At 41.8% G+C, this 27,161-nt stretch overlaps 1 protein-coding gene across 1 annotated transcript; it reads right to left on the reverse strand.

The window, feature by feature from the left end:
- Nucleotides 1-15,766: 15,766 nt before the first annotated feature.
- Nucleotides 15,767-26,949, reverse strand: LOC107046631. The gene is made up of 6 exons (XM_015269288.1): nt 26,433-26,949; nt 25,401-25,913; nt 25,098-25,331; nt 24,192-24,601; nt 21,736-23,960; nt 15,767-15,923 (listed from the first exon to the last, which is right to left on the reverse strand). Exons 1-6 carry the CDS (start codon nt 26,947-26,949, stop codon nt 15,767-15,769), a joined length of 4,056 nt encoding a protein of 1,351 aa, XP_015124774.1.
- Nucleotides 26,950-27,161: the final 212 nt, after the last annotated feature.

The raw sequence follows: 27,161 nt of genomic DNA on the forward strand, positions 1-27,161 counted from the left end.
TCGATAATAATTGTCGACTTGGAAAAGAATGAATAATTAATACACAGAAGTATTGTGACCTAGACGAAAATTACGAAACAGATTGATAATGATATTATTAAAAGAAAAGGATAAAAGACTTACCTGTCTGGTAGGATATGTCCCCTAAATCCGTTATTTCCTCAATGAAGCACAGTTGCAATGGATCAGTATACAGTATAGGGATGAAGTTATCACGTCTCTACACGGTGTAGTTTTGAAGATAGCCGTGGTCCAAATCGTGATGATATACATGTGATATCTCATTTATGTATGTAGTGATGAGTTTTATTGAGTTTTATCAACTTTTATTAAGTTCACAGAATAACCATCTTGTAGCTATGGAATCGTAGAAGTACACGAAACACCCATTCTACCGCTATGAAATCGTATGACTTCACGAAAAACCCATTTTACCCCCTGTGACCGTTTTCTAGATTCTATTAGACTAATTCCTGAAAAGAGGATTAGGGCGAGTCAAGAAAAGGGACAAATAAGGGATAATTTAAGAATAATTACCTATATTTTCTCTTTATACAATTCTGATCGCCAAAAGACGTAAATAAGGCCTTTAATGAGATCTAGACAGTGGGGGAGGCCAGGCAACTTTTGTACACGTGCAAAGGGAGTGACTCTAATGCAGGAAAAAAGTGTTGAGGGAATGCAACTAAATATAAAAATAATAACTGAAGGGGAAGAACCTAAATAGTGTAGGCTCACCGTTGGGGGGTATGAAGGGTAATATTGTGGGGACAAGAGGGAAAATGAGGGGGGTAACTCGTACTCACGATGGGACTTCACTCTGGCGAACACGTGGAATTCCACCGGCGCCTTGCACTCCTTCAAAATACCAGGGCGTTTCCCTGGAGAGGCTCCTTTCCACCTCGAGGTATCCTGGGCACCAATACTAGAGCTGGGATGAGCTCGATGTATCAAAAGTCCTCTTTTTATCCGCCGAATAACTTCCGGGCGAATTTTACTGCATTCACTATTACTACTTTCGGGGCACGTGGCGACTCACGGGGCAGCTAATGCGCAAGTGACGGTCTTTCCTTTTCCTCCGCGATTCGTGGCGGTTCGTCCGATGTCGAAGTCCTTCCGGTTTTAATTCGGGAGCAGTCGGGGCCGATCAGCACGGGTAAGTGGTGACGATGACCACAATCCAGGGATTTCTCGCAAGGGATTATTGCAGGTGTTGAATATTCGGGGGTCCAGTGTGGGGAATTTCCCAGAGGCGATGGCTTCTCCAATTGAGCGGGTGGGGCCGGAAATGATGTCTTTCTTCGGCTGATGTCTTCGTGATATCCAGGAGCGGGGGTAGAGGGGCAATGAGGGGAAAAGTCTGGGGAAGGGGTATCCAACGGTGGCGGGATTTACCTTTTAGGGCGCAGTGTGTAGTGGGAAAAAATATGTAGAAAAATAATAGAAAATGAATGTCTATGCCTCGTCACACCCCATGAAATCGTAGGAGTACAAGAAAAACCCATTTTGCCCCCATGAAATCGTAGGAGTACAGAAAAGACCCATTTCATCCCTAAGAAATCGAATGAGGTCAGAAAATACCGATTTTAACCCAATCAAATCGTATGAATATGTTATGCCCCAGATTTGGTCAATTGCGTTATTGTTTAACATGTGGTCATACAGCATTGTCAGCGTGACACTTGACAGCGTAACTGGATTATGCTGACCAAGTGATGAAATGTAAACAATCAATGTATTATTAAGAGATGTTTGGGTCTGCACAGAACAGACCTGAATTGGACTCCGACGCGTACAAAAGTCGTAAACTCTTTGTAATCAGTCAGATGACACAGTAATTATAATCATGTAATAAATTCTCATATTTAAATACCGATAAACCATTGGTGGGATTTATCCCTTTAAGCCTAGAACCTACTATAATTATAAGTACCCCCCACGCTGGGTACAACATTTGGTGGCAGCGGTGTTCGGCTACAATAATAAGGTATTTAAATTTTCACGTCGACGTACTGAGTGACGTCCGCATTAAATTCTGGAATCTACGTACGGAGCGACGTAGTATTGAAACCAAGTCTACGTAGGGAACGACGTTGCATTTTTTCGGGTGTCACTGATCAACGGTGCAGTGGTCAGGGAACACGTGTCAGCAAATAGCTGAGCGGCCGATGGACTTCGGATTGCAGGATTTCAGTGGGTCAACTTGAGGATACCATTGATATACCTGGGCTACTCGGAGAAGTAAGCATTCAACGAACTACTTGGAGGAGTAGATATCGCGGCTACTTGGAGGAGTAAGCATTGAACAACCTACTTGGATTAGTAGGCAATATTGCAAGTTTCAGGTGGGTCATTGTCACGTGACTCGGGGATACCTGGGCTACTTGGAGGAATGGATAGTAAATAACGGCAAAGGCAAATGAGTTTTGAGGGTAGATCTGGACACGTAAGTCAAGATTATTTTCCATTACGTATATCAAACTCGCTGGACACAGTGGTGCCAGGAGTCGGAGGGACTTGCGGGAATATTTTGCAAAAAGTTACCTTCAGAGCAAGGCGGAATTTGACAGATCGGGATTGGTCTGGGGAAAATATACTACTAGTAAGGCAGCAACGGATGGCAGATGCACTGAGTGATTTTGGAGTGAATCTGCGGAGACATTATTTATTTAATTCGGACGATAGTTTATCCGACGTAGATATGAATTCACCTCACCGTTTAAGAGACGCCGTCAGTGCTAAGATGGAACGTATGCGGAGAAATTTCGAAAGACGACACGGAGGCAATGACCAAGGCGAGAGTTTGGGAGCTGTGAATGGATTAGCGAACAATGTATCACCTGAAAGATCAACGAAACGTCATGATCAGTTAAGGAGAGACTACGAGGATTTAGTCGCGCGACACATTAGGCTGTTAGAGCAATTCAATGCAACACTAGATGGTTCGGAAGAAATGCGAGAAATCATCAACGAAACGAAGAAATTGGTGCAGCGCGTGCAGCGGAACAAGCCACAGAAGCGAGGGCCAGAGCATCAGAAGCAAGAGCTGAAGCAGCTGAAGCGAGAGCTGAAGCAGCAGAAGAAACAGCGGAACGAGCTGAAAGAGGGCAAGACAGGGCCTGGCTGCGGAATCGGCGACGTACTAATTTTGGTGAGGATGATTACAACATCGACGTTACTTTAAAAATTATCAAGGATTTTGACGGTAACGACCCAACAAAACTGGAGGGGTTTTTGCGAAATTGCAAGTCCCGTGTACGAGAACGAGATCATCCATATGTATTGGAACTGATTTTAACTAATAAATTGACGGATCGTGCTATGCGGGACATGAAATATAAGGAAATTCAAACAATGGAGCAATTGGAGACAGAGTTGCAGGCTCTGTATGGTACGAAAAAATCCATAGATTCGTTACAAATGGAGTTATCCACTTTGAGACAACGAGAAGGAGAATCTGTAAGCTGCTATAGTTCAAGAACTGAGAGTATTACAGCGGAATTGGTGGACGAGTTATCGAAAACCAAGGAGTCACTAGCTGAAAAACGAACGGTAGAGGATGCCATTAGACAACTGGCAAAAGCAAGTTTCGAGACTGGATTGCGTGGACAGCTACAGGTGCTTGTAAGGGCCAGGGCTTTCAAAACACTGCATGAATCAGTCATTGGAGCTATTGATTTAGCTAAAACATCGAATTTGCAATCAGGAAAGCCAAGAATTTTTGATGGGCAGAGGGTAGAGAAAACTTGTTACAGGTGCAACTTGGCTGGTCATTTTTCAAGAGACTGTCCCACTCGCGAGGGTTCCACAAGGCTTCCTCGAGGAGAGGCGATGAGAACATCGGTAATGCCGTTTCGAGCTATTTGCAAATACTCCAAATATTCGGGTCATGAGGCAGTGGATTGTCATAAGCTGAGAAACAAAGTGGGACTGTCAGACGATCAGGCGATTCTTGTTGGAAAGAGAATCAGGCACTGCGAAACCACGTAATTTTGCAGGAATTAATGAGATCTTAAAACTGCCAGTAGGAGCATTCCAGATTTGTTGAGAATTTATTCTTATTAGTGAATTGATTTAGAGAGAGAAATCCAATTTTAATTGTTAAAATTTTGTTATCGTTGATAACAAATTTTTTATTCTAAAAGGGGAGGAATGTTATACCCCAGACTTGGTCAATTGGGTTATTGTTTAATATGTGGACATACAGCATTGTCAGCGTGACACTTGCCAGCGTAACTGGATTATGCTGACCAAGTGATGAAATGTAACCAATCAATGTATTATTTAAGAGACGGTTGGGTCTGCACAGAACAGACCTGAATTGGACTCCGACGCGTACAAAAGTCGTAAACTCTTTGTAATCAGTCAGATGACACAGTAATTATAATCATGTAATAAATCCTCATATATAAATACCGATAAACCATTGGTGGGATTTATCCCTTTAACCCTAGAACATACTATAATTATAAGTACCCCCCACGCTGGGTACAACAAATACAAGAAAAACCCATTTTGCCGCAATGAAATCATAGGTGGTCAGCAAATACCCATTTTACCCCCATGAAATCGTAGGAGTACACGAAAAACCTATTTTGCCCCTATGAAATCGTAGGCGTACAGAAAAGACCCATTTTACCCCGAATAAATCGAATGAGGTCAGAAAATATCCATTTTGCCTCTATGATATCGTATAATTCAATATGCTTGAGGTATCTCCCTAATTGATTATCTCAAACTAAATATTATTTTGAATTTATCTATACAATTCCAACTTGAAAACTCTTCTTTACCCCAAAAACCATACTCCGTGGCGTCACTACCGGATGGCGCCCCTTTCGCATTCTCATTTGACAATTTTTCCGTTTGACAATGTTTCCTTACGTCGTTGATTCTAAATATCGAGGTTCCCAAGGTGAATTCCTGTGAGTTCTTTCATTACTAACAAATTATTGATAAACAATGGAAACCCGACTTTTCCGGCCAGAAAAAGATAATTCCTATAGAACACGCGTGATTTCAAAGAAAGTAAAGTCTTAAACATTTTTCCGTATTTGCAACGGGTTCGTCAATTAAAATTCATAAACAAATGATTTTTTCAGGTATTTTCTGTATTGTTTATACTAGCTTTACGGAGTTCTTCAATAATGGAGATAATTTCGGTATGATTGTCAGCTACTTGCGAAGCTACAAGTAGTCGGAGGCGATCAACTAGGTTATTAAGATCATTCCAATGAACATATTTTGCTCTATTAGGTTTCCAAGCTGTCATGGATGGCTGTCCAGTCGCTTTGTCATTGTTTTTGGGTCGAACCATATTTGCAATATATATATTATATTGTTCGCGTCTCTCATGTCGAATACCACCACGTGATTTATGAATCTTTGGATATATACTGGTTGCAGGTTCAGAATTTTTATAGGCTACAATGTTACTATTGTTGATCACAGTTTCATTTCGGGTTTTTCGGTGCAGAGACATGGCTTTCAATATCATTCGCAGCATCATCAGCAGGCTCTTTACTCAATTTCAACATTTAGTGTTTCTGTTTCATCGATGCTCTTGCGACGAAAATCTGATGTGAAATTTGCCACCGTTCAGGAGATTCGTCCGTGACCAGCGGTATGGTGATATGTTGGTTACTGAACCCAAATGGTTTCATATGTTGCATAGCCTGATTGGAATTTCCACCGAAGGAATGTCTTTCTGGTGCGTGTATGTATGAATTAGATAGGAGTAATTCATTGAAAAATTTCCAACTACGTGAAAAATCATTATGATAACTTTCTTCCATATTTTGGTTTTTATTTTGAACATTTTGCGCTCTCATCCCTTGGCTGATATGTTTGTCGTTATGATGTACCTCTTTGAGAATTTTCCCTGAGGGAAGCTTACAATCAGTATGCACCCTTACGGAGCAAAATTTGTTGCGGCACCTCCATATGATTTTGCCTTCTTTTTCGGGGTGTATACACAAGGAGTGCTCTTGGTGAATAAGCAGCAGACCATTACGTTGGCTATGTATAAATTTGAAAGTCATATTTATTTGTTGCGATACAACTCATGCAGTTGTTGACGTTACACTGAACTTATGGACCAGTCAACATCGATATTTGGGGCTGAGTTTTTTCGTCGAGGGGTGAGGGTTGAGGTCACGCTCTTGGAGACGACTGTGTGGAGCCAAGATTTTGTGGACGAGTTTATGAAAATGAGTTACCGGGAGAACAGTTTCAGAGTTGTCCTTTGGGGTTGAGTTTTTGCGACCGAGTTTTGGGGCCGAGTTTTGAGCGTAAGTTTTCGGGGCCGAGTTTTTGGGGCCGAGTTTTCGGGGCCGAGTTTTGGGGGCGAGATTTGGGGCCGAGTTTATAAAAATGAGTTTCCGGGAGAACAATTTCAGAGTTGTCTTGTGGGATTGAGTTTTTGGGGGTGAGTTTTGGGGCTGATTAATCAGGGCTGAGTTTTTGGGGCCGAGTTTTTGGGGCCGAGTTTTTGGGGCCGAGTTTTTGGGGCCGAGTTTTTGGGGCCGAGTTTTTGGGGCCGAGTTTTTGGGGCCGAGTTTTTGGGGCCGAGTTTTTGGGGCCGAGTTTTTGGGGCCGAGTTTTTGGGGCCGAGTTTTTGGGGCCGAGTTTTTGGGGCCGAGTTTTTGGGGCCGAGTTTTTGGGGCCGAGTTTTTGGGGCCGAGTTTTTGGGGCCGAGTTTTTGGGGCCGAGTTTTTGGGGCCGAGTTTTTGGGGCCGAGTTTTTGGGGCCGAGTTTTTGGGGCCGAGTTTTTGGGGCCGAGTTTTTGGGGCCGAGTTTTTGGGGCCGAGTTTTTGGGGCCGAGTTTTTGGGGCCGAGTTTTTGGGGCCGAGTTTTTGGGGCCGAGTTTTTGGGGCCGAGTTTTTGGGGCCGAGTTTTTGGGGCCGAGTTTTTGGGGCCGAGTTTTTGGGGCCGAGTTTTTGGGGCCGAGTTTTTGGGGCCGAGTTTTTGGGGCCGAGTTTTTGGGGCCGAGTTTTTGGGGCCGAGTTTTTGGGGCCGAGTTTTTGGGGCCGAGTTTTTGGGGCCGAGTTTTTGGGGCCGAGTTTTTGGGGCCGAGTTTTTGGGGCCGAGTTTTTGGGGCCGAGTTTTTGGGGCCGAGTTTTTGGAGCCGAGTTTTTGGGGCCGAGGTTTTGGGGCCAAGTTTTTGGGGCCGAGTTTTTGGAGCCGAGTTTTTGGGGCCGGGTTTTTGGGGGCAAGTTTTTGGGGCCGAGTTTTCGGGGCCGCATTTTCGGGGCCGAGTTTTGGGGCCGAGTTTATGAAAATCAATCGATTCGTAACGGTGTTTGTGAGGAGGCGTCAACAATAGTCAAAATATTTCAATGCGACCTTGTGAGAGGAAACTGGCAATGGGCGATCTGTCAAAATTTTGGAGCTCAAAAACACTTCTAATGGTTGGATCGATGAGGAAAATCTTGGTGGGGGAATCCCGATATCAATTATCAGGCTAATCGTAATTTTACCAGCCAAGTGGATTCTTTGGACAAGACAATATAATGGCCACAGTTTTAGCGCTTCAACTACTCATAGTATCATTCTGTCACTCTATGGATTTTGTAAATACGGATTTCCAACGTAAAATGGATTGCATTATGACTGGACAGCTGAGTGAAAGCTTAGAACACACATTGACTAGAAGACAATAATTCCTCAAAGGCCAGTCATTACACGAGATGAACTAGAATATATGAATCATAGATGTAAATATTATGCAGAGGCAATTAGATGCGTAACAGTATTTTGTGGTGAAAATCGGTTGCGGTGGGTTCAGAAAGTAGATAAATCCATGAACCAATTACTGTTTTTCATGAATCAATCAGTGTCTGAGGAAACCTTCTGGATATGTTGGAATTATCTCAGAAACTCTTTTCGGATCATTGAATGAAATCCAACTCAACTATGAGGAAATATTGAATCGAACGATCAATGATTGTCACAGGCATAAATAGGATTACATCACCTACATGATCAGCTCGATCAATTGAGAAATAAAAATGAAACCTGTGTTGAAGATTTTTTGAAGGCCGTCAAATTCATTAAAGAGTCACAAAAAGAGGGCAAATTCCCATCATTGCTTCATCATCGAATGCTGAATAGCATCTGATATTGAGCGAAACGTTTGGAAATCGAGCTGGATAAGTACATGTATTCTCTGGAAACGATAATTGATCCCATACGTTCTGCAAACGCAGAAGTTATTTATTTTGAATTATTCACTTATACAAAACTGGAAAGTGCTGTCAATAATTTCATTGCAATGAGTCAGGATCAGTCATTGATTCTCCCTCTCTCAATTGAACAATCACGTTCTGATGATTTACTAGAAAAATTGAAGGTGTGACATCCGTCAGAAAATTCATTTAAATTCATTTTCTTACGTCGTCATTCAATTATCTCAGTGATAGAAGCGACTTTTGAAACCCAAATTATCTTCTGTGACCGGGGAAAGTGACCCCCTCGATGTTAGGAATATTTCGGCTGCACACATCTGTGAACTATAAAAATGTTCCCAACGTCGAGTTTCTCCTAGATTAAGGAGATATCAGCTGTGCAATATCAGATGCACTGTAAACATTTGAGTCTAGTCTCGTCTCCTTAGTCATGCACTTTCCACGTGTGACCATAAATTTCAATAAACACTGGACTCTTGAACCGGAAAACTGTTGATAACAAATTCTAAGCGTGGGTCCAAATTTTGTAATTCCCACGACAAATATTTGATATAAAAATAGAGTAACGATTTCGTTTCCCACATGGAGGAAATGACATATACATTGACGAACATGTGACACAAAAATAGTAAAATGCATCATACAACAAAATGATTCTTTTATGAATAATTTTCCATTTCGGATATTAATTAAACTATCACAAAATACAAAAGATGAAACAATATTTTTATGTCATTGAATTACTAAATAATTCAATAATAACAAAATAATAACAAAATTACAATAATAACAAAATAATTAAAGTTTAAACAATATTTTTATGTCATTGAATTATTATTGAATTACTATTAGATTACTATTTTTCTTCAATGAATTATAATTTATCATAAAATTTCATGAAATTTATCTGAATTGTTTCAAAAAAATTAAATAACAAAGATGTTAACGCTAAGTTGAAAATAAGAGATAAAAGAGAATTGTGGAGGGAATATATGGGCATTCCTAAAACAATTTTCATTGGTTGTTGGGGAATAGAAAAGACCGCCTACACCCCAAAAACATCTTCATGTAGAGAGATGGAGTTGATCTCGAAACAAGGAGATTTCAAACCACTGGAGTGGGAAATTTCGGCTAGAGTCATTTGTAATTGGTCCCCGAAATTTCCCTATGCATTCTGAGGACACACCCTCCTAGATAAACTATAAAGACTTGTGCGCGATAGCAGCACGACAGTTACAGTTCCGATTGCATTTTGTAATCATCGCTACAGTAGTAGTAGTAGCTCATATCTGAGAGTTAGTATACTCCAGTTTCTTTTGGACACGGTTCCAATTTTATTATCGACCTATTAAGGCGATATTTTGGGTTTTTCGCGACCTTTAATTTTCATATAGTCTTGGATGACTATTTAATTTCCGTTTTAGTCTTTCGTAACTAAATTATTTTCTGAAATCCCAAGTCTTGTGACATTTTTAATTATTTGATTCATTTAAATAAAGAATTTAATCCAACGTCTTAAATTCAGTGCGGCATTACTTTTAACCACATACAAAATACTTTACGACTGAAAGCAGAGCAGTGAATGTAAGTCGAATGTTGTAGTTATACTTTTCTACTTGTTTTGTTAAAATATAGACTCTATTGAGTCACTTTAAAGTTATTCAAAATTCTTTTCATTTTACTCCAAGTGAACCTTTCCAACCTTTGATTCCAAATACTTTTGGGGTTTAGAAAATTGAAGTAAAAGGGGACCTTTGTAAATGGGTTTTGTGCTTGAATTCTATTCCTTAATTTCGAGACGATCTTTGAATTTAATCTTGTTTCTTTGGTTCAGTATATTGAATTTTAATTTAATAAAGTTGTGTCAAGTAACCCATTCTTGACGTAACAAAGGTAAAGATTGAATTTGATGATGAGAAATTAGATGTAATATTGAAAATCTTACTGTTAAATTCAAAGACATAGGAATTGTACAAAATATATTCATATCCTACAGCACAAGTGTTTGGCTGCAGCCAGGGGTCAGCGTACATTCACCCTCGACGGGACTACCTTCTGCTTAGCCAACGTCATTCTACCCTGGCACGCTCTGAGGACATTGCCGAATGCCTGCCCACTGATGGTCATAAGTATATTTGTAAAATGAAGGACCTATTCTATGATGCTACGTCTCAACCAATTTGTGAGGCTGCAATGTTTATGACTGGTAGACAACTTTCACCTCTTGCTAATTGTAGTATCAAACTGATTTCTACGTTTGCGTCATATTGGAAACAAAATGAAAAGGGCTGGCTTTACTCTGCTAGAATATCTGCTAGAAATCTCAATGTTACACAGATGGTGCAAAAATACGTTCAATTTCTCACACAATATTATGTACAACTAGGTGAGTTTTCACGTGAGTGTAAAAAAGATGAGCAATCATCCGTTACTATATTATTTTTAGCAACAGCACTGGGAATATTTGTTATTTGGTTTATTGCACTATTATTTTTTCTAGTAACAAAAGAAGATGGAACCGGTAGTGTATTCGTTGGGTGGATTAAGGAGATACGTGTATGAGGAATTTTATTGAATAAGGAAATATTTTTTTCGAAAAAAAACTTTTTCTATTTTTATTTTCTCCTTTACAAGTTATTTACAATATCATTGTTTTTAAATCCGTAAGGCAGAGTATCTGTCGTATTTGGCATGAGAATGTGCTTATCATCGTACCAACTCAGAGCTAGTTTTGCTTAATTGTGAACACATTATGTTTGATGGATCTGATCATATTTTTTGCGATATCCGAACATTTTTATGTTGGTCCAAACAGGCTTTATAGTCGTCAAATGTAATACGCTTCAACGTTAATTTTTTCACTCCTTTGGCCCGCGATTTTTCCCGATCGTCACCAGCCACTTTAAAGCTGTACATTTTCGCTCGAAGACCCACGCACGTAGTCATGACTTTACCATGATTCTCGTCTTTCATTAAACCTAATTTCTTCTTATTGCTTAGAAGTCTATTATATAAATTATTTATTGGATAATCCGAAGTGTCGAATTTATGGATATAATTTTTCATAATTTCATAAATCCTCCATTTTAAAATGATAAATAAGACTATCAGTGTCTGTGCAAAATAGTTTTGCTCTATCCTTAAAAGTATTTTTACATAATGATACTGAAAATCGGAAATGTACGTTTTAGAAATGTCTAGAATACTGAAACCTACGTATATTGGATCAGTGAATTTAATTTTTGTACGACTCATATGAATTATTACCAAATTCTTATCAAAGATAAGACTGCTATGAAAGTTGGGTTTCGATATCCAACTCTCAGCACCCCATCGTCCCTCCCAATTTGATACTAGTTTTACATCCAAATGTTTTCTAACGTTCTCCATTATTTTTCCAAAAACCGCATTATTCATTAATTTATAAAAAAAATTTTCAAAGTCATTCTGGGAATTTTTCCGGTAATTGCTATTTAAATCAATATATTTTTTAAATTATAAGCTCTGAGAGAACTTCAAGATTCTATGAATCCTAGTAATTTTCAAGCTCAAACTACAATATTGTTTTAAATTTGTATAATGAATGACGTATTTTTTTTTAGTTTAACGTCGTCAATAATTTTGGTAGCTTTGATTGACCGTTTGGAGGGATTATATGCTCTGGGCACAATGATAAAACATTATGCTCTTCATGCAATTCCTGTGGGTACTCCAAATCAATTTCCAAAAAGTATCCAGTCTCTGAGTCATCTGGAATCTGTAGGACTTTGAGGGATGACCAATCTTCCATCCAACAGAAGTTCTCATTCAGCAAATTATGACTCATTGCTGTTCCATATAAGTTATTGACATCCAGATACGTCAAATCCGATTTTTCTTCTTCAGGGATATACTCATCTGCTCCCATGTAGTGGTTATTTGCCCTTCCATATCAGTTTGAACACTGCGACAGTCCCCCTCTAATGCCTTTTTCGATGAAAAGGAGCATCTCAGAGTCTTGGAATAATTGCAATTGAACTTCAGTGATTTTTAACATTGCATCAAGCGCCAACCCCGGCGCTGTATCATAATGAAGCGGATCCAGATTGTATGAGGCGAAACAACTCCATCGAAAATTCTCGAAAATATGAATTAGCAACAAGACGTTTTTCACAGTTTTCAGTCAGATAGTTTTCAAATATAAATCCGCGTATTGACCGAATGTCTTGATGTCGAAATTTCTCCATACATCACATGCATGATTGTAATCTTTATCTGATATATTCTCGTTATTCAATTGAGAATAAAAGTCTTCTTTCCGAGATAATTAACGTTCATTTAATTAATCTCCCATGTATCTAAGTATTCGTATGGGAAAACTCCTTTGTGTGTAACGAGTTCGAATCGTCATTTTTGGGGGTAATGACTGGTTGTGATTCTCTTTTTTTCATCCTCTAAATACATATGACGAAAGTTTATCAACACTGCTTGCTATAAAACGGAATGAGTCAATGAATCTCAAGTGGACTCTTGTCGATTTGACCGATTTGGTAAAGGGAATGTATTTCTCTTTATTTGTGACGTTCGTGATTTTTTAATATGAAATATGAAATTACTATTTTATAAAATTTTACTAACAAAAATGGACGCCAGTCGATGTATTTATTTTAAGGAGAGAGCACCGACTCCTCTCCATAGATCTTCAACTAATAATATGATTTATCAAAATTATAGCTAACTCAGAAAGCCACAAAATCCTTATGTCAAGGGGAAGGAGGGACGATACCTCCTCTATGGGTTTCTCCTCCACTCTCACACCACAATGACAAACACGAAGTTATGAAAAATGATGAAAAAGAAATATAATTTCGTTCTAAATGTTACATGAATAATTCGTATTTTACAGATAAGTTTCGTGGAGGTTTAATTCCCGCAAATATCGATGAAAATACAATACAAACTAGAGATTGTAATAGGGTTCTAACAAAATTTGCTTCTTAGCAAAAAAATCTCCTGAGAGGATACTAATAATTCTACTTAAAGTGAAATTAAATCCTAAAGCTTCAACATTTACATTCGAAATATCTTAAGGTCTCTCACTAAACATCAGAATTGTTTGGAAAACTGGGACGAGAGTCGTCATCAACTCCCGAAACTCAAAGTGACGCCAACTAATGGCGGAACGAGCCAAAATAATGGACGCGCCCAACGACGCTAACATAAAAAAAAATCCACACAAAGTTGAATTTTCTTCAATTTTAACTCAATTTCGTGCTTTGCCCACCTGTTTATTGGAGATCTTACCTCCCTCCAGGATGAAGCTCAGCTCCGAAGACCAATATACAGAAAATTTACCTCAAAATACTCGAAAATTATACTAAATTAGCCGACGCAACTGCGCGCTAGGCCAGCCAGGAGTCAACTCTGCCCAAGTGGCTGCTGGACCGCTTGGACTACCTGCTTGGGCCATTTCTTGGGGGGATTTCCCCCTTTCATTGAGAGACAACCATTTTGATTGGATGTTGAAGTATTGTAATAGTCGGCATTTCTAACAAAGAATATGAGTGGCTTAAAATTTTAGGAGCTTCTATCACAATTCGTAGAATACGAAAATTATCTATATATCGATTTCTAATCGAAATTCCGCAAAAAATTTCTCGATGAACAAAAATATTTATATTGTGAGTTGATGTCTAGGAGTCTTCTAGTGACTCCTGGTGGTGTTGGATGGGCGAAATGAAGGGATTATCCTCTTTCGGGTGTTCCTCATGGCCCGGATACCCGGGACCTTTGTCATCCAGCGTTGGAGGCATTGGATCCTCAGTTGAAGACACCTGGGGTTACCATTAGAAATGGCTGTGCCCTGTACAGGGACGCCATCATCCCATCCTCTCTCATGTGGGTCTGGACGGGTTGGTCTAGATTTTCTCTGGCCTCAAGAGATCTTTCTCGAGGCCTCCTCTTCTTTCTCGAATCCGTCGACTCGGAGTTGTACCCGACGAAGACGACAAAAGAAAAATAATTATGATCGAGAAGGATTTTTATAATTTTCCTTCCTGATTCCTCGGATTGAGAGTAGCCTCCTGGTGTCTCAATGATTTTATTTTACGCAAATATTCAAATGTAATATAAAAAAAATCAATAATAATATTTTAGAGGCTTGACGACCCACGTCGTCACAACGTCCCTTATTTAAAAACAACTTGTCCTCCTGGACAAGAATTAGAAATCCCAAACACAAAGTAAACAAAGCAAGAAACGAAAAAGGAAATATTAATTTTAATTTCAGAGGATTGGCCTTTCTCTCACTCCGAGTATCGGGAAAGAATCAACTCGGAATCAACAATTCCAACGTTTAATATTAGGAGAAAATTGCAGTCAAATAAATACAATTAATCATAATTTTATCATTATCTGAAATGAATCCGTAAACAATCACGCGTCAGTCACAGATTGAACGAGACTTTTCCATTGAGAAGGGGCCCGACAATCGTCTTTCATTCCTTCTATCATGATTCTTCATTAGATGTGACTTTAAAAAAAATAGAATCCAAAAAGTATCGAGAAATCAAACGATAAGAAAATTAATTAGATTAACTTTGGTTTTGACGAAAATATCTATTATTTCTCGTTAGTAAGTTCACAGCCGAGAACTATGGTCAGTCTATGGTCAATTTTTAACTTGTAAGATATTACAAAACCTTTTACTCTACATTTTAACTTCATTATTAACCCCCAAACTTAAGCCTTCCTAACATAATGAGCATACAAAAAAAAAAAATAGCATAGCAAAAAAAAAATAATGATGTTGAACAGTTTTTCGCCATCATTGGCGAGGTTTGTGACTTCCTCGAGAGGTGGATTTGCCCGAAGGGCAATTTTTAGCATCATAACCCTGACGACCACAAACATCGCAGAATCTCCTCTTCAATGGTATCGGGCATTGTTTGAAATTGTGCTCCTCGCTATCACAATTCCAGCATCCCAACTCCCCCGAGTAGTCAATGGAATAACCTTTCCTTGAAAACAAAGATTTTGGAGGAGGTTTCCTCTTCTGTTGAGTTCTCTTCCTTGGAGGTTCAGGAGATGGGGGAGGAGGTTTGAGTACCCTAGCCAAAAACTCGTCCAACATCTCTTCTTCCTCACTAAAATTTTGCGGAAGGTCATCGGAATGGACCTTCTGCAGTGAATCTACAGGATTGACATTCTGCTGAACCTCAACGTCGATTAACTCCTAGCCTGGCACGATCTCTTCGACAGGTCCCTGTTCGATAGTTGGAAAATACTCGTTTTCCTTCCGAATTTCAACATTTCGTCGACTTGGTGGGGAAGTAGATCTGGCACGAGCCGAGAAATAAACTCGTGTGCCAATTGATCTCCTATTCCGAAAAAAAAAAATATTTAACCTCTAAATTTATTCTCAACTCAATATACTCTCCTAATACAAAAATAAATTATTAACGATCCTTACTTTTGGGTGATTGTACTCCTTATCCTTCCATAAGTCATTATTCTCTTCAGAAGCTTTTACTTTGGAATCAATCAAATCGTTCGAATGTAAAGAAGATTTAGAAAGTGGACTTGTTTGTTTGGCGTAACCTCTATACCTCTGGGCGATTCTCAACGGGCGGCGCCTCACGAGTGTGATACGGCTTGAGGCGAGAGACGTGATGTCTCCCTGCATACCGACCGTTAATATCGACCAGTTCGACAATGACAGGTGAGACCATTTCGAGAACCGTGAAGGGTCCAGCATACCTAGGGGCCAGACGACCCACTAGATAATGTAGAGCTGATGACAGCACGAAATTTTTCTTCAAACTTGATCTCCTACTTTATAGACAACTGGACGGTGCTTCTTGTCGTAATAAAATTTTTGATTAACGGAAGCGTCCAATGAAAATTCTTTAACTCGATCTCTCAATTGTTGGAGATTGGCCATACGTTGATTCCAATCAACATCCTGATCATTCAATTCATGTGGGAGGGGACGAATCTCACCCCCTGAAATGCAAAGGTCTTAATTCCCTTCCATGATTTAGGTAGGCTGGACTGATATTTCCCAGAGACGAGTGAGGAGCTATATTATAAGCATAGGTGATGTCTCTCAGGTGCAGATCCCAATCAGAATGATTTCTAGTCATATACGTGGCTATCAAAGTCTTCAAATTTCTATTGACTCTCTCAACTGGATTTGCTTGAGGCCAATAGGGCGGAGTGGTGGAGTAAATGATTCGATATTCAGTGCAGAAATCTCGGATAATATCACTGAGGAATGCACGTGCATTGTCTGTATGCAGGACCTCAGGGGTCCCCCAATCATACAGAACATCGAGAAGACAGTCACGAATAGTTTCACCAGTGGCATCAGCTGTAGCTCTTGTTACTATGTAACGAGTGACAGCATCTTCAATCACCACAATGAATCGATGACGACGATCATTGGGAGGNTTTCGGTCAGTCACACAGCCCCAGCCCTGTGTTTCTCACTAGGCTAATAAGGCTGGTGACAGCCGCTTGTTGTAAGTCCTGTGGTTTCAGGAAAGCCTGGCCCCAGATTTCATAGCGACGGAGTGCTAATGGGGGGCATTCACATAAAATGTGGATGACGCCCTCCTTATCGCCTCCGCACAGTCTGCAGTCTTCCTGTTCTGCAAGGTTCATCTTGAACAGATGAGCTCTGAGAGCTGTATGACCCGTAAGGAGCCCTACTGATACCCTCAGATCCCCTCTGTGCAACTCCAGAAGCGTTCTGGTCCTAACTCTTAGTTGCCCTCTCATAAGCAGTTTCGCTTGTCTGCGGGTCGCAACTTTCTCCCAACGCCTTACATGATCCCGCTGGAAATGATCTTTAATAAGAGTTTTTCCCACTGCGAAGGACATACCAAGCAGGCCGTGTGAGGGAAATCCATGTGTGTGAGCGGCGTAAGCCATGGCCTCGGCCATACCGTGCCTAAGGATGCGTGGGAGGGGGAGCTGTGTCGCTAACGGTGCCTCTCAGAAACCTGGGCGACCACTGAGAGTAGTCTTGGGTATAACCCACCCGAGACAAGCCAAGCCCTGGGCAATCGCGGCAATGCATCAGGTGAAAACGCTTAACCGCGATACTCGTGGGAATAAAATGGAAACCAATTTAAAAAATCTTAATATTCAAAAAGCAACTTCGGGTGGGGCCAGCGATGGCGAACACACGAAGTCTGACAAGGCTGACCAGTCTGGTACCGATGTGAATCGGGTCANGAGTCCACCCAATCCATGTGTGTGAGAGCGGCGTAAGCCATGGCCTCGGCCATACCGTGCCTAAGGATGCGTGGGAGGGGGAGCTGTGTCGCTAACGGTGCCTCTCAGAAACCTGGGCGACCTCTGAGAGTAGTCTTGGGTGTAACCCACCCGAGACAAGCCAAGCCCTGGGCAATCGCGGCAATGCACCAGGTGAAAACGCTTAACCGCGGTACTCGTGGGACTAAAATGGAAACCAATTTAAAAAATCTTAATATTGAAAAAGCAACTTCGGGTGGGGCCAGCGATGGCGAACACACGAAGTCTGACAAGGCTGACCAGTCTGGTACCGATGTGAATCGGGTCAGACTGAGTGGAGCCGAGAGAAGACGTCGCAAGAGAGCGAAGCTGCATCAAACCTCGGGGGCGATTGCAACCTTGACGGATGCAGCAGCGAAGGTCGATGAGGGAAGGGGGGAGGGGGCTACGAGGAAGGCAATAAAACGCCTTCCATCAGAGCGTACTACGCCAAGCCCCTCAGTCAGACCGAAAGAAAAGAGAATGAGAACGCAGGATCAGGGCACATATGCTCAGAACACTACGAGCTCATTCAAGTTTGCAGTTATGCCGGAGTCATATCCGGATCAGAAACTGGGCACTGAAGAGGTAACGGAGGTGAAGAAACTCCTGAAGAGGGCCATTCTGGCGTTACCTGACGGGGTGAAAGCACCCACCTTCAACGGTGTCTGGGAAAGAGAAGGTGTGGCAATGGTGTGCTGCACTGATGAGGAAACGGGAAATTGGCTGAAAAGCCTTTTCCCCGAAAACAAAATAGCTGGACTTACTGTACGTGTGGTCGCAGCCTCGGAGCTTCCCAAGAAGCACAGGGTTGTACTACACGTGGAAGACCCAGATCTAACCGCTCAAGAAGCACTGTGCTTCCTTGAGAAACAAAATGCAGGACTGCAGGCCAGAGAGTGGGTTGTCGCTCGGGGCAGTGAGAGTAGGGACGCGAAAAGTGCCCACTTCGTTGCGCTGATAGACGACCGATCACTCTCTGTTCTGAAAGCCTGCAACTTCAGACTGCACTGCGGGATTCAAAAAGCAACTGTCAAGCTGCTTGCGAAAGACCGTGGTGAAAGTCAGAAGAAGGGTACATAGAGGTACCAGGAAAGTAGTCATCATTATGGCTGCAACCCGGGTGCACATTGTACAGATAAATTTGCACCACAGCAAAGCAGCCTCGGCTACTCTAGTCAGGCTGTTAGCTGGGATGCAGACTGTCATAGCAATGATCCAGGAACCATGGATAGTGGACAATGCTATTAAGGGCCTCAGTGGTTGTGGCAGAATCTATCACGCAAACACTCAGGAGAAAATTAGATCTTGCATTGTTATTAAAGGACTAGACTCTTTCTTCTGTTCACAGGCTAGTGAGGGAGACCTGGCTGTGGCACAAGTGGATCTGGGCCTGGGACAAGGCGAGGAAATGAGCCTGGTTGTAGGGTCAGTTTACATGCCCTATGACTCGGCTGAACCACCTCCTTCGAAAAAAGTAAAGGACCTATGCAACCATGTGAAGGAAAGGGGACTTGAACTCCTGCTAGGTTGTGATGCCAACTCGCACCATGTAGCATGGGGGAGCACCGGCATTAACGGCAGGGGGGAAAGCCTCCAGGAATTCATAATGGGGGCCGGTCTAAACATCCTTAATAGGGGGTCAGAACCTACCTTCATAGATCGGAGACGACAGGAGGTCATAGATATCACTCTGGGGACGGATAGAGTGGCAGACATGATTGGGGACTGGAGGGTCTCAAAGGACCTCTCAGCGTCCGATCATCAAACCATAAGAATGTCCATCCACACAGTGAAAGAAACGGAATGGGTGAGAAACCCAAGACGAACAAACTGGGGAAATTACCGAGAGAGTCTATCTGACAATCTCAGGGATATCATCCTCAGATTTAACAACAAAAAGCAGCTGGAGGAGGCTTCGATTGCCCTAAACCAGGCCATCATGGACTCCTTCGAGACAAACTGCAAGCTTATCCCGAAAGGGCAGCCCACTGAGACTCCTTGGTGGTCAGAGAGGCTCGGTGGGCTGAGGGGCAAAGCTAGAAAAGCTTTTAACAAAGCTAAGAACATGAGAGCGGGCCCCCGTAAGGAAGACGCATGGAAAACTTACAGAGGCTTGCTCGCAGATTACAACAAGGCAATAAAGGCAGCCAAAGAGGACTGCTGGAGGGCTTTCACAAGCAATGTGGAGAGTCAATCGGAGACCTCTAGGCTGGCAAAAATCCTTGGAACAAACAAGACTCCATATCTAGGGAGCCTACAGGCACCAGATGGCAGCCACACGGAAACCATGGGAGAGACTCTGAAACTCCTAATGAACACCCACTTTCCAGGCTTCATACAGGCCCAGGAGAGAGATAAAGAAACAATGCAAAATCAGAGGGATGTCTACGAAACCCATGATTGGGCATTGGCAAATAAAGTAGTGCAGCCCTGGGGGGTCAAGTGGGCCATCAAAACCTTTGAACCCTTCAAGGCACCGGGACCAGACGGGATCTACCCAGCCCTATTACAGGAAGGGATAGAGACTATCACGGGACCCCTAACCAAGATACTCAGAGCTAGTATAGCCCTGAAACATGTCCCTAGTGTGTGGAATGAGACTAGGATAGTATTCATTCCCAAGCCGGGAAAAACCGGTTATATAAAACCAAAAGACTTCCGTCCTATAAGCCTCACATCCTTCATCCTGAAGACCCTGGAGAGGCTGGTGGATAGACACATCAAGGCCGGGCCCTTGGCTGACAGACCCCTCTCCCCCTGTCAATATGCATACAGAGAGGGAAGATCAACAGATACCGCCTTACATCACCTGGTGGGACTGATTGAGGGACAACTGGCGGTCAAGGGTTTTGCCATAGGCGCCTTTCTGGATATTGAGGGGGCTTTTGATAGCACTTCGAATCCGGCTATAGAAAAAGCCATGGAAGAACGACAGGTGTCCAAGACTATCATTGCTTGGACACAAAACATGCTGAAAAGCAGAAGACTGTCGGCAGGACATGGGAGGGTATGTGTGGAGGGACGTCCGACTAGGGGCTGTCCGCAGGGGGGAGTTCTCTCGCCCCTGCTATGGAACCTGGTTGTAGATGGACTTCTAAATCAACTAAGTGAGGCCGGCTTCCACGTCATCGGTTTCGCCGATGATGTGGCAGTTGTTGTGAAAGGCGGATTTCTGAGGGTGCTAAGGGACCTGATGGCAACAGCCTTCAATATCATTGAGGACTGGTGCAGGGTAACTGGCCTATCGGTAAATCCAGCCAAAACAACAATCCTGGTTTTCACCAGAAATTATAAACTGGAAAAGATCCAACCTCTGAAGCTAAATGGCTCGGAGATTAACTACACCAGCAGAGTGAAATATCTGGGTGTCCTCCTGGATAATAAACTCAGCTGGAAAGAACATATCTGTACTCAGAGAAATAAAGTGTTTGCCTCTATGTGGGCATGCAGGAGAGCTGTGGGCAGGACATGGGGACTCAATCCTAAAATGATGCTCTGGCTCTACCAAATAGTTCTACTTCCGAGACTGTTATACGCTGCGGTCGTCTGGTGGCCGAGGGTGAGTAAGACGGAAACAAGGAACCTGTTGAAAAGCCTACAGGGAACCTTCCTGAGGGCTGCAACAGGAGCCATGAAATCGACACCTACTGAGGCGCTAGAAATAGCACTCAGTATCCCACCCCTCGACCTTAGGGTTGTGAGTTGTGCTACCACAACTGCATATAGACTAAGGTGCCAACTAGAATGGAAGATGACGGGCCAAGGCCATACAAGGCTTAGCCTAATCAATGATCGACCCTTCATAGGTAAGACGGATAGGATTCCTAGGAAGTATCAGATCAGGAAAACTTTCAGAACGAGTATACCACCCAGACAGGAGTGGCTAGACTCGAAACGTAAACCAGGACCAAGAGAGGACTACTGGTTTACGGACGGCTCTGGCTTCAATGAAAGTTTTGGGGCAGGCATCTACCGTCTGAAAGATGGCTTCGGAGAGAGTTTTCCGCTGGGCCATCATTCAACCGTCTTTCAAGCAGAGATGCTGGGCATACTTAAGTGTGCAGAGTATCTGAACGCGAGAGACACAAAAAAGATGAAAATATTCATCTGCAGTGACAGCCAGGCAGGCATTGGACACACTGGGTAAAAACAACCGGGTCACCGTAACCTGGGTGCCAGGTCACCATGGGATTCTGGGTAATGAAGAGGCAGATAAGCTGGCCAAGGAGGGTACAGATATGGACCCATAACATCAACACAAATCACGGACCAAGGTTCCCCATAAGTTCTAACCCCCATAAGACCACCTGGTTTCTTCTGAACTACTTTAATCCTCTGACACCTATCGCAAGTCTTCACGTAACCTTTAATATCGTCATTCATACCCTGCCAATAGTAAGAAAGACGAGCCCTTTGAATTGTCTTTGTGATTCCCAAGTGACCAGCACTGGGATTATCATGAACTTCTACTAGAATTCTACGACGTTCCTGAGGAGGTACCAACCACTTCCAGGAATCGAGATCACCAACAGTCTCCTCCTTCAAGGGTGTTGGGTGGAAGACGAAGATTTTGTCTTCCACTAGTCTATAATTAGGAAATTCCCCAGGTTTTTCTCGAATTTCTGCCATCAGTTCCTCATAACGTGCTACCTCAATATCATCGTCTAGAGCCATCAAAAACGTTTCAAAATCTTCTTTATCCTCATCGTCTTCATCAAAATTCCACTCAATACGTGACAATGCGTCTGGAGCTTGATTTAAAGACCCTTTCCTATAAATAATTTTACACTGGATGGCAGCAAGTCTCATCGACCATCTAGCTAGCCCCCCAACTGGATCATTAAGATTTTTCAACCATGTTAAGCTAGAGTGATCTGTCACTACACTAAACTCATGTCCCTCCAAGTACGGGCGGAATTTATGCACTGCCCAGATGATAGCCAGGCACTCTTTCTCCATCGTAGTGTACCTAGTTTCTGGATCTCTTAATTTCCTACTAGCATAAGTTATCAAATGTTCTTGGCCATCAAATTCCTGATGGAGAATAGCTCCCAGACCAATGTCACTAGCATCTGAATAGAGAATAAAGGGCTTGGAAAAATTGGGGTAGCTGAGGATCGGAGAAGAACACAATTTCTCCTTAAGAATTTCAAAAGCTTCTTGTTGGGATTCAGACCACTCCCATGTAGCTTTTGAGCCAGTGATGCTATGAAGAAGGGCTGCTATTCCAGCAAAGTTGAGAATGAACCTCCGATCCCATCCTGCCATACCCAGAAATCTCTGTAATTCTTTTTTATTGATTGGAACAGGATATTTCAAAATTGGAGCCATTTTGTCAAGATCCACCCTCAATCCCTGCTGATCAATAATAAATCCGAGGTATTTTACCTCCGATTGACAAAAGTGACTCTTCTCCCGATTCATAACTAGTCCTGCAGCTCTGATTTTGTCCAAAACGACTTTCAAAATCTCGAAATGTTCTTCGAAAGTTGACGTTACTACCAAAATATCATCAAGATAGTCAAAAGCATTGGGGTCCATTTCCGGCCCAATGAGTTTGTCCAGAAGCTTTTGGAAAGTCGCAGGAGCATTGCACAGGCTATAGGGCATTCGAGTAAATTGAAATAATCCCATGCCTGGCACTGTGAATGCTGTAATTTCTTTACTGGATTCCTCTAGGGGAATCCGGTGATAGGCGTGGCTAAGGTCAATGTTGGAGATGTATCGAGCGCCTCTCAAACGATCTAAAATTGATTCCATACGAGGTAATGGATAAGCATCCTTCTTCGTGAAACTATTAACTTTACGAAAATCTAGACAAAATCGATAAGCATTATTGGGTTTCAAGTGCATGACAATTGGACTAGACCAGGGACTTTTGCTGAGTTCAATGACTCCTTCACTGAGCATACGCCTAACCTCCTCATGAATAGCCTCTCTAATACGAGGAGAAAATGGATAACATCTCTGGTGAATAGGAGGATGTCCCTGAACATCAATATGATGTTCAGCCAGATGAGTTACCCCAAATTCGTCAGGTAATGGTAACTCTACATTGACTTTCAAAAATTCCTTCAACTTTATTTCTTGAACTTCATCTAATTCTGCTAACATCCAGCAAACGTCCTCTTCAGATACATCAGGTCCTGGAGAGAAAAATGGATAACATTCCTGGAGACCTTGAAGACCCCAGGTCCCAGTGTAACCATCAATGATAAACCCAAACAACACTACAAAATCCATTCCTAGCACACAATCAGTGGTAAGACGAGGAGTAATTTTGAACTCCATCACCTTGGATAGGTCGACAATAGTGACTGGGACCCGAATGACACCTAAAACTGATATTCTGTCGCCATTAGCTACTACGACTTCTGATTTAGGAGTGGAAAAAATCGGGAGAGCTAATTCTTCAGCAATCTCCTGACCTACAGAACCTAAATGGGAGCTATAAGCTCCTGTGTCCACCAAAGCTTTAATAACACGATTACCAATCTGAATGTTAATTTTAATTTTATAACCTGGATTTATGCTAGGCAAACAATTCAGGACCAAAATTTTCTCTTCTTGATTTCTTTTCAAGGTTGGAGGAAGCATGTCATTCTGAACAATAAGTGGTGGTTGACATAAAGATTTTACTCTAGACTTTGCGTTATCTATAACTTTAATTTTCTTCCACGAGTTTGCACTAATTTTAGCCCTCTAAGAATTATCTCCCGACTTTACTTGAATTGGCTCTAATATAATTTCTGCCTCAGAGTCGTCATCTACATCAGACTCATCATTGCTTCTAGACTTATTAGAAGTTCCAGCCTCTACCGGCTGATCTGAACTGTTCTGCCCCTTATTTATAAAAAATTTAGGGGAAGCAAATCCAGGGAAGGATTCTATTTGACTCCTCTCATGCTTCAACTTAAATTTCTCAATGCCAGAGGTTCCAGCCTCCACCGGCTGATCTGAATCCCTCTGCCCCTTTTTTAGGGTAGATCGAGGGTTAGACAAAGTCCGAGTAACTTTGTCATCACCAATAACTACAATTTCATCAAAAGTTCCAGTCTTGACCGACTGATTTGAACTTTTTTGTTCCTCATCTAGAGGAGTATTCTGGGAAGATCCTGAAGGAATCTTCTCAGAAACTTTACAATTATCATAATCATTATCAAAAATTTTAGGGAGTTGATTAGTACATTCTCGGGGGAAACCTTTAATTTCAATTTCATCATTCTTAGGGTCTAATCTTGACCAGGACGTGCCCCGGACCCTTTCGAGACGCCCTGTGAGTCGTTTCCCTTACACTGGGGACAAGTANCAGAAACTTTACAATTATCATAATCATTATCAAAAATTTTAGGGAGTTGATTAGTACATTCTCGGGGGAAATCTTTAATTTTAGTTTCATCATTCTTAGGGTCTAATCTTGACCAGGACGTGCCCCGGACCCTTTCGAGACGCCCTGTGGGTCGTTTCCCTTACACTGGGGACAAGTAAATTTCGTAAAACCTGGTGTTCGACAACCATAGCAAATTAATTCGTTAGCCCGAGGACATTTTACAATACCATGGCCTGGCGCTCCACAATGATAACAATCATAAAACCCTGGAGTTGGTAATGATTAATACCCCGGAGTAGTACCTTTTGGAGTACTCTCCCTGGCCTCAGGTTGAATTGGTTTAGCTGGAGTCGTGGGTGGCTTTGGTTTTGACAAAGGATTACTCTTGTTATTTACTTCTAATTTAGGTTTTGTTGGATTCGACTTGTTTCCCGTACCAAAAGTGGGAGTTGAAGTCTTATCAATCTTTTTATCAGTTGATTTATTACCATTTTCAGGCTCGTCAATGATACAAACTTTGTCTTTCTTAGATTTTTCTTGGGGACGTTTAACAAATTGTACTCCAAATTGCACTGTAGCTTTATTTTTATTACCACGAATCTAACTGTCCTCAATGTCCAGATTCCTCTCCAAGAGCTCATCATAAGAGTTAAAGTGATGTCTCTTCAAAAAGAACAAATAGTCACCATGAAATCCATGATAAATTTTGTCGAGCTGCATATATTCTGGTGTTGGCATAGGCAACCTAGCATACATGTCAGCCATTGCTGTGACATATTCAAAAGCACTTTCCCCAGGTTGTTGTTTCCTATCCCAGATTTTCTGCTGAAGGGTGGCTCCAGTGCCCCCCTTGGAGAAGGTCTTGTGAAATTGATACTCGAAATCTAACCAACTCAACTCAGTGAATCTTTTACGTCTGAACCACAATAATGCCTTATCAGTCAATACTTCTGAGAGGATATGGCATCTATCCCCCTCCCTTATTCTTCTGCTATTGCACCTCTCAACGAATTCTGTCAGGAAATTTTCCCCATCTTCGAACGGCTTTCCAGCGAATTTCATCCCCCAATTCCTAGCCTGTTCTACTGCCCTACTCAACGAGGAATAGTAAGCAGAGTCTGGAAAAGGATTCCCAAACCTCGAGTGAAAATAATCTTCCTCGTTGGGGTTTCGTCCAAAAAAGTTGTTACGTTGATGGTATTGGGGCTCCTGGTAAGCACCAAATTGTCTAGAAAGATTTTGAGAGTCTCTATCTCTCTCAAATTGTGAGTATTGATAATTCCGGTTTCCAGGATCATGATCAAAAGAATAGGAATGTTGTTGTGGTGGGGCTCTCCTGAATCTAGATTCAGAAAAATTGCAATATTGATCTCTCGTGTTTCTGATAGGATTGGAGTATGGCTCACGAGAAAATGAGTTTCTTGAGTTAGAGGTTTGACCTCCGTAGAAAAATTCACGTTGGGAAAACTCAGTTCTAGGATCTCGAGATTGTTCAGAGTAAATTTGAGATTGGGGATCCCCGAATTTTTGAGGGAAATTTGTAGGTCTTTGAGGATTTGATGTTTGCGAATTCTCCCCAACATTATAATGTCGAGCTGATAATGATGGTAGTTGGATACGTGGGGTCCCACGCTCACTCAAGGGAGTGAGAGTGGAAGTGTGATAGCCTTGAGAAGCTGGTTCTTGGGAAGATTGACCGAGAGGAGATTCTGTTTCGGAAAAACGTCTAGTTCTAGAAGTGAAGGCTTGATCTGCCTCCCAATTGACATGCCGTTCTGGATGCCATTTCTTTTGCATTTGCTCACTCAAATAATACTCCAATTCAGGATCATAAGCTATTGTCTTGTCACCTAAACTTTGTGTATTCTCGGATGATTCTTGGGAAGATGGCGAAGGTGCCGGATTCCTCCACTCAGATAACTCAGGATTTTGTTTCACTGATTCATCGATAGCATGTCTAATTTCAGGAATTGTAGCTCCTACCTTGGAAATGTATTTAATCGGACTTTCTTTAAATTTACTTAACCTCTCTTTCAATTCTTCAAAATTTCCCACGGTATCTAAACCCAACATTCCTAATTGTTCACGCAATTCGTCTTCAGATACTTCCTCATCTCTACCATGTGGAATCTCCTCTTTATTCTCGTTAAACATTGTGATACAATAAAAAATTAAATTTACTCAAGGGATCTCATCTGTTTGCTTGATTGTGCTCGAGTATTGGAGAAGCACCATAGGTGGCCCCACGTCGGGCGCCAAAAATATATAAGTTATATAATATTATATATAATTTATATATTACAAGTAGTTGTGACGTTCGTGATTTTTTAATATGAAATATGAAATTACTATTTTATAAAATTTTA

The sequence above is a fragment of the Diachasma alloeum genome, unplaced genomic scaffold, assembly GCF_001412515.2.
Source record: "Diachasma alloeum isolate Michigan unplaced genomic scaffold, Dall2.0 Dall_scaffold_01616, whole genome shotgun sequence".
Taxonomy (NCBI): Eukaryota; Metazoa; Arthropoda; class Insecta; order Hymenoptera; family Braconidae; genus Diachasma; species Diachasma alloeum.

Bases quoted from the DNA above. Each gene is read 5' to 3' on its own strand.
- LOC107046631 (XM_015269288.1), bottom strand. From the start codon at position 26,949: ATGTTTAACGAGAATAAAGAGGAGATTCCACATGGTAGAGATGAGGAA. The intron at 24,602-25,097 runs GTACTACTCCGG...ATAATTGTAAAG, and splicing joins CAGGGAGAGTACTCCAAAAG to TTTCTGAGAAGATTCCTTCA. The intron at 23,961-24,191 runs GTAAAGTCGGGA...ATTAACATTCAG, and splicing joins TTATATTAGAGCCAATTCAA to ATTGGTAATCGTGTTATTAA.